Source organism: Egretta garzetta, unplaced genomic scaffold (assembly GCF_000687185.1).
Source record: "Egretta garzetta isolate BGI_Z169 unplaced genomic scaffold, ASM68718v1 scaffold2, whole genome shotgun sequence".
Taxonomy (NCBI): Eukaryota; Metazoa; Chordata; class Aves; order Pelecaniformes; family Ardeidae; genus Egretta; species Egretta garzetta.
Window position 1 is genome coordinate 1,167,754 of NW_009258894.1, and position 8,751 is coordinate 1,176,504.

Here is an 8,751-nt window from a genome sequence, read left to right on the forward strand (position 1 = left end):
ACACATGTTCAAGTGAAAGCTTTATTGGCCCCATTGCATCAGTTGGTCTAGCACAGAATAACAGTCTTATGCCTCCTAAGTACTGTTTCAGGGAATTTCTTAACATTACTAATAAAGGTATCTGATCATTTTCTATGTTATTCAACCTAAACAAGAACTTTTTTTTTATATAATGTATATACTGCACATCGACATTAAACATAACTGGTTCTCCTGGAGGAAGGAAAAAAGACAATCTCACCCATATCCAAAGTGAGTATTTCGAAGGTGAATCCTCTCCCCCAAAAATGTAAAGGTTAAAATAGAAAAGAAAAAAAAAAAAAAAAAGAAAAAAGCTCTTGACATCTCACACTATTGTCCTCTACCAGAGGAGTCCCGTATTTTTAAAGATAGATATCATGGCATATCTCTAAATGATCTTTCATCACAATATAGGTGGCACAAGGCACTTAATTTTTCTTTCCATGACCTCTGTATACATTTGAGTATTAAAACTGCAGTGTTTGGGGATTCCTAAAGCCATCTCCAATGCTAGCACAATCTTAATAGCTCCCAAAAAGTACTCAGCCTTTTACCAGCTGTTGCACTTGCACCTTCTTACCTCAGTAATGGGGGAAAAAAGTGGTATCATGTTTATAAAGTTATCTTAGCTTTTAATCTCCAGCCTGTCCTGGATAACAGAAAGATCTACTGAACTATGTAACAGTCTAAGGGAAGCCCCTTCTTTTTCAGGCTTTTCAAAAAGCAATGCAAAAATACATCTTCACACTTGGCAGTACACGGCAAAACACGAAGACTTCACACTAAAGCACACAAACCAAACCAAACAGCACAGAAAGTAAAATGCATGGGGAAGCCTAAAGAACAAGTGACTTATTTCTTGCTTCAATTTCATACTCAGACTGAGGAGAAGAAAGAATGAAATTCATACAACATTCTCAGGAGAACAAATTATTTTCTATTGCTATCTAAGCTTTTTTGCATTGCTAAATAGAAGTTACATTGTTTTTTCTGAAGTTGTATTTAGAGGTATGAAGATAGAATTCCCTGTCATATCCCTGTGGTAAATACAAGTAAATGGGAGACTGCTTTATAAAGCAAGAATTCTATTTTCTTCATTTTCTTTCATTACTTATTTCCTGACTTTGGAAAATTATACTGTAAAGACTGTAGTTAAATTATCCAAATAGAATTTAATATATTTATAACAATACCTAAAGTTTCTTTTCTTTGGGAAAATTTTTTCCACAGACATCAGATTAAAAAAGAAATCTATTTTCATTTTGGTACAATCACAATTAACTTTAATAGTTAGCTAAACAGCACTTAGTATTCTCCAGAGCAGTAACTGCTCTTCTGTTCCCACAGTGTCATGCATTCTACAAAGCAGTAATGACTCTTCTGTTCCCACAATGTCATTAATTGATCATTAACATAGTTTCTGTTGCCAAGCAATACTAAAGTTTCTGCACCATATTTTACCAAATCACACCCAGATTACTTAACACACAATGGTCAACAACATTTTAACAGAGAACAATACTGTGAACAAACTTTAACTACTTTTGGGGAGACTGGAGACCTCAACATTCAGCCTAGGCTTCAGAGGCAAGGGATGGAACCCTACAAGTTTGTGGAGAGCGAGATAAAAAAAAAAATGACTGCTCAAGCAAGCCTAACAGAAAAAAGTAAATGACCAAAGTTGCCTTCTGTGGGTGTGCATATGCCCTGAAAGACATAACTGGTTTTGAATCAGAATTCTATGTTAGAATTTGGTATATAGTAAATTTGGTAAAAGGATAAACTCGGTACTTGAACTGTGACTGTTTTACTAGGTATTGTATGTTTTAACGTAAGTACATTCTTCCAGTCTAGTTAAGTAGAGTGGGTTTTTCTAGACAACTGAAAGGGGAAACTGGATAAAACTTTCAAATTTTATGTACTTTAGAGGAGAAGATGGCTACAGTTCTCCTAACAAGTGAACTCTTAACTTGCCTGTTTCATTGTTTGTAAAATGGATGCAATAGTTACTTGGCTTTCAAAGAATTCCTAATATGCAATATATTTTTGCATTGTATCGATACAAAAGTGAACTACAAAAATATTACCAATTCACAGAAACAGACAGCTCTGCTAATGTAGTTATTTTTTATTCTAGAAAATGTTAACTATGATTAACTTGTACAGTTTTAGGCAGCTGGCACCTAAGAGGCAACCAGCCCCACCACCTTTGCCAGATTTCTGCATTTGATCAAAACAATTCCGTGGCATCTTTCATCCAGATCAGTCTGGAAGTGGTTTCCAGAATGTCTAAGGTTTGTTTACAAACATCTCAATTTATCATACATTGAGGCAACAAGTTAGTTTAGCCACTGATCAGACACTGCAGAACAATTTATGTCACAACCTACTCTTAGACCTAGCTGTCTAATAGTATTATGACCATTAGAAGTTCCAAATTGCACTAGGTCCACATAAATTCTATTAACATTTCTAATCTTTTAGATTATGATTTTTAACTTCTTTGAAAAGCAGTAGCCATAGGTTTAAATCTTATTTTAAATCTTTTTCATATTGAAGATTGACATAATGGTGTAAACAGCTAACTCCACTGCAAACGGTTTATCATGGCTGAGCTTCCACATAGAATTACGCAACATGCTCTGGGAAACATTTTGGTTGCTCTCATAAAGCCTTTTACTTATGTCTCTCTTAAGAAACCAGACACAGGGACACTGTGTGGCAACATGCATTTAAAGATTATGTTTCATGATTTCTTTTTTTCCCTATGAGCACACTCATCTTGTCTAGCAGTAACTGAAGTGCCTCAATTGCAGGATAAGCACAGGTCTTCTGTGTGCTACAGGAAACATGCTTTCAGTCCTCAAAGGTAACAGGTGAATGAGTAAGATATCAGACTCAAAGGTTAAGGACAGAAATACCTTCATAATATTAAAATTTTGAGATCTTAAGGATTTCTCAGCTCTTAAATGACTCTCAGATGTTTTTAGGAAGACACAAGTGTTTGTATTATGACTTTCAAGTGCACTCTTGGAATGGTTTGTTAGGTAGTTCTAAGTAAGATTTCAGGACTTCACTGCAGACAAAGCAAATTGACACTATGCTGAAGATCATTTTGTCCTGATTGCAACAGTTTTTAAACACTTGTAAAAGCAATTTAAAGAAATGTTTTGTGTGGGCAAGGAAAAAGCCCTCTGACTCTACATGGTCTATAAGCTTGAATGCATGTTAAAATAGTTCATCAAATCTTTGAAAGGTGTATTTGTTAAAAAAATAAGCAACAAACCTTACTCAAGATAAAAAAAAAAAAAGGTAGATTTATGCGATAAAGATAGACAGTTACAATCAAAGGAAAGAAACAGGGACCTCTTACCATGCACAAACATATAGTGAAGATACAAATAAAGAAAAAAAAAATCTGCTAGAATAGCAACTGACTCGCTAACACATAGTCAGAACATCAAGTTCACAGTAGCATGAGGATAGCCTAGGGTGAAAAGTGTTACGAACAATTATTATTTCATTTCTATATTTAGTAGATATACAGTTAAAAAATTAAGGTATCCAGTGAAGTGAGCACTGCTGATACATTTTTCCTCTCTGATCTGTAACATTTTCTGTACTAACTATACGCTAGCATGCGTTTATGCAGTCTCACAAAGATTACAAGAAGAACTAGCAAAAAGTAGGGCTGTGCTACTAAGCATATGCTTCCTGTGTTCTACTGAACTGTCAGCATTAAATAGTCAACATGGCCATAGACCAGCAAACTAGACTCTACTCTGTTGGTTTCAACAACAAAGCTGATAGAATAAGTGTCTTTAAAACTAGCAACGAAGTAGGCGACAAAGCCATACTGACTTTCAGGGAACTGTCTGCCAGTCAAAAGTACATTCTTTTCTAGGCATTTTATGTATTACATAATGGAAAAACACAGATGCAGGGAGTTCAAGTTACTCTTCTACTTACAATTTCTCTCCAGAATCACAGTCACTAATGAAGATTTCCTCCAGAATAAATTATCTCCCTCCTGAAGCTGTCATATTCCAAGCCAAGATCTATTAATTACTTCTTTGCTCCCCTGAACTCACAACTTCAGTAGCCATCTTGTTGCCAATTGAACAACTACCTTCAATTTTCTCTTTATGGCCTTTCTGTTCAGAATTAAGCTCACTGATGGACAGGTTTCACTGAATCTAACCTTTCTACAGCCTCTGTATTTTCTAGTCTTTTCAATCATTTTGCCCTCCCTCCTGCTCTTCCTCTCTATGCACTCTTCTCCCCTCTTTGATTTCTTTTCTCCTCCACTTCCCTATTATGACTTCTCTTTCTTTCCACACAACCACTTCTTCATCTTTAAAAAGTTATTGTCAGCTCCACTTATATGCTACACTTCCCCTTATTTTCTAAGGCAATCACATGCGATGAATTCACTTGCGCTCCACAGCTCTTCTTGTCAATCCAGGTCACAGCAGTAACAGCATTCTGTAGATACTTATGATGTTGACAGATATTTCCAAGTCATGAAGAACATGTTTTGAATCACTGTCCTACATAACCAAATCTCTTCTCTTTAAAGTGATGACAGCGGTTTCAAGTCTCTACAAATTTTCTCCTAATCTCAGGACGAATATTCCTTTCTAAGTCACTTCCTGCCTCCAATCTCTCATCATGCTTGTTTTCCTGTCTTGCCCTAGCTTACATCCTGGCTTTTCTGTTGCCTTTGCTTTTGGCAATTCATTTGCAGGATGATTCCTCTTAGTCATCCTGATGCAATCTTTCACGGGACTTGAAGACACCTCTACTTTCAGCATCTCCCTCTCATCATGCTATTGAATAAACAGTGGTGTAATGCTGATCTCTCAGATGTAGTGATCATCTACATGACTTCACAGTACTTCATATGACCCTCACTGTTTCTGTCTCCAAAGCACATGCCTATAATTCATCAGTTCAAGCTAAAGATGACCACAAGAGCACCAAAAGTAGACGTTTAAGTTAATTAACACTGAATAAATTTTTTGGTCTTTTCTAAAAAAAAAAAAAAAAAAAAAAAAAGCCCTTCTAACCTTTTACTTTTGGAACTAGCAGGTACAATACCACCATTGTAATTCACACTATTCTGTCCACATTCTAGTGCCATCTTCTACCCAGCGCTGTTGTACATCCACAGACAATATCACTAACTCCAAGATCCAATCTTTGTTTCTCACCTTCTTAGCATAGGTTTTGGATTAACTTGGCTTTCTGGACAAAACTTGTCTTTCTACAAAACATCCTGGAATTCATTTCCAACACTGTGGCAAAGCTTAACCTTCTCACTCTTAACTTCAACTTCGCATATCCCCCTTTCTCATTTTTTTCCCCTTATCCATAGTGTAAGTTAAATAACTTATACTTGTGTTCTTCACAGCTGTAAGCAAGTATTCTTAATACCTGCTTGGTTTGACCCTCTTGTGATATTCTCTGCATACATGGCAAAAGGCTGCCAACTTCCCCTCACACACCACTGTTGACAGCAACCTCTCTTACACATTATTTGCTTTTTCCAAACAAGTATAATTGAGTCAAGGAACATAAATTCAGCTGCACACTTTATATAGGAATTGTATTTGTAATTGTACATGTAATTTCAGCAAGTGCAGTATAATATTAACGTGATGCAGTATATATTCTGAAATGTGATGCATCATTGTCTCTATCTACTGCCTATTGTTCTCCTTAACCCTAAGTGAATCAAGGGCTTTTTTCCAGAAAGTAAACTTAAAATAAACAAAGGAAATCCCTGCTTATGTCTTGGGGGTTTCTGTCTTTCTAATATTGAAATAAAACTTGCTCAGATCACAATAATGAATTTCTAAAATAATATACAGAACATTATAGGTCAGCATATCTGAGACTGAAGATATAACCTCACTCTGAATAGAACTATTAGAAGACAAGGTAATAGCTTTACTTTAGTACTATGCACAGGATGAAACTTGCTCAACCACTCAGTTTACTTGTAATCATTCAGCAACTATGCTTTTTCCCCCCCAACATTTTTCTCCCTACCCACACGCCCCCCCAAACTCCAGGATTAAAATCTTTTCCATCTCTTCCTTTATTGGCACAATGATGTGAATGAATTTTGCACAGCGTTTTTGCTGGTAACTAAAAGAACCTTCTTCAAGGAAGTTCGTTATGTAGGTTATCTATAGTTGTAACAGTTGCACTTCACAATTTATTTAAATACCCTACTGGGAAATTCCAACATAGCTTAAGAACGTGCATCGTGTCATAGAAGATGTAAAATACAGACACTACTATGAATTGCCTAATGAAGAGTCAAAATTTCTGCAGCACACATCATAATTCTAGCAGTTCTTAGTGAGTTTAAGATTAAGTTTGCAGATGCACTACAATTCACTTTGTTAGACCTACATACCACTTGTCAAGGTTCAATAAAATACTATTTAGTGGATTATGGTAGATTTTCTAACCGAAGTATGAAACCCTGACGTATGAAGGATTCACATGCATAGACGGCTGAACTGGACAGGTTCACTTGCTTTCTTTGTCACCTTGGTCCTTGTAATGTACGGATGCCCAGAAATCTGAGAACATATAAGCATGTCTATTCTGATACACATAGAGTATTAAAAAAGTATTAAAATAACTAAGCCATCGATAATCTCCCATTCAGGGTTTCACCTACACCACTTGAAATCAATCACGATAATCATTTGACTAGATTTTTATAATGTTACATTTATAATAGCTTTTTTTCATAAAAATGTGGACACATTAATATTGGTCAAGTACTCACAATATTAAAACGGAACAAAGGTCTTACACGCACTTTAGGTGTCTTATCTCACTGCCAGTGAGCCAAAACTTACTAAAACATGAATTGACATTTGTTTAGGAATTAGGGCTTTTAGCACTTCAGTGGATATGTTCTTTACAACAATTAAATGGAGGAGAAAAGAAGCCCAAAAGAGACAAAACATTACTGACAATTATGTGTTTCATCAACTTTTCTCAGACATGCATTTCCCTGCACATGCTGATTAAAAGGCTTTAAAGTTTAAAAAAAAAAAAAAAAGCATTTCCAACGAATGTGAAAGATGAGTCATTGTTTATACAGTATTTATGTGCTGTATCACTAGATCAGCACTATGTGTTACTATTTAACTACATAGATTAATTATTTTAGAGCTCAGTGGGTGTTCAAGTACATTTATTTTCTAAGGACTACTCTGCAACTCAGACTCCGCCACATACGCTTTGGGAATAGCTCATAGCACTGAAAGACACAGCATTAATGAACAGATGCGCTACTTGGAAGCAAATTATTCAGAATCATTTTGAGTGCCTTCTGTACTACCATATTTTAGTAATATAAAATATAAACACATTTACTAATGAAAAAGTTGAAAAAGGGAACTAGGGATATAGGGCTCAGGCAACAATCACGCTTGTCCATATATTACAATTCGTACTGTAAAAAGACAAATGGATAACTGATAGGCTCAAAAAGGGTATACGGTTGTATATTTATTTGGATTCTTTCTTTTGTATAGAAGCAACTTTAAATCTATACTGATAACACACGAAGCAAGTTTAAAAATATCCATGCTCATTTCAAAATGTTTAACACATTGTTTACAAACATTATGAGAATATTACTGCAATATGCAAAATGTAACGACTACTTGCTAAATTTTACCAAATCAGTACTTGAAGGAAGAACAAAAAACACACATAGAAGTACATAAGACGGGCGTTTGTCTTATTCTGTAAAGAAAAAGCAGTAGTCCCACTAATCTCTCAGCATATATTACACACATGTGCGTAAACACACCCACAAACCTACACGGTCACCTACAGTATAGAAAATTCTCAGTTACACCTTTCTACTCCACTAATAATGTAATTCACCAGTAAGTGACCTAAACATAGCCAGGACAGAAACCAATTAATACAGTTCTGAAAACCTCCAGACACTCACCAAAAGACTGAATGCAGGTTTCAAGAAGATCTTCCAAAGTGGCCCCTTTGGCTAAGTGCCCCAACGGCACCATCGTGACCTGGGTAAGATTTGAGAGGCTGGGACAGTGACTGATCGACTTCAGCTCAAGTGCCAATTCAGGGGCAGTGCTGCATGCTTGGGCAGGTTGCCTAAAAGAAAGCACAACAGTGAAGTAAATAGAAGAAGATCGAGCAGCAAATTTTACACTGCACGGGAAAGGAGGAGAGATTTAAAGGATAATTAACTCCCTGTAGCTAGGGTGCTGAAAGACATAGCCCTCCCACTCAATACGTACACCAAAGAGACTGCTTGTGACTTTTTTTTTCTGCTAAATGTGGATTGTAGAGCACACTGTTATAGAGCTCCTTAACATACTGCCAAGATTACCAGAAGTCCTGTTTTTTTGTTGGGGAGTTATGTTTACATTACGATTTCAGCACAAGCATAAAAAATCCCCTCAAACTCCCTAACAGGAATATTGTTATGCAGTAATCTACCACCACATATTTGTGTGCCCATCAAAAGTATAGGAGCAAAAAATAACTATAATCAAATATTATACACATTAGAAAACCAAAGACTAGCTTTACTAATTTCATTTGAAAAATCGCTATTAAGTAAACAAAATATCAGTGCAAGTTTACAGTGGAGTATTTCACAATTTAAAAAAAAAAAAAAAACAAACAGATTAATTTGCATCTGTTCTATACTATTAT

At 35.7% G+C, this 8,751-nt stretch overlaps 1 protein-coding gene across 4 annotated transcripts in view; it reads right to left on the minus strand.

Annotated features, from left to right (window-relative positions):
• Window positions 1–8,187, minus strand: part of RASGRP1 (RAS guanyl releasing protein 1) — a 37,282-nt gene extending 29,095 nt beyond the window's left edge. For 3 of the 4 annotated variants that reach the window (XM_035889825.1, XM_035889822.1, XM_035889827.1), the window contains exon 1: window positions 8,015–8,177. In XM_035889825.1, the coding sequence (XP_035745718.1) occupies window positions 8,015–8,087 (73 nt within the window). In that variant the 5' untranslated portion in view covers window positions 8,088–8,177. Of the gene's footprint in view, window positions 1–8,014 lie in introns of all 4 variants that reach the window. The other variant, XM_035889826.1, reaches the window with a different exon arrangement.
• Window positions 8,188–8,751: the final 564 nt, after the last annotated feature.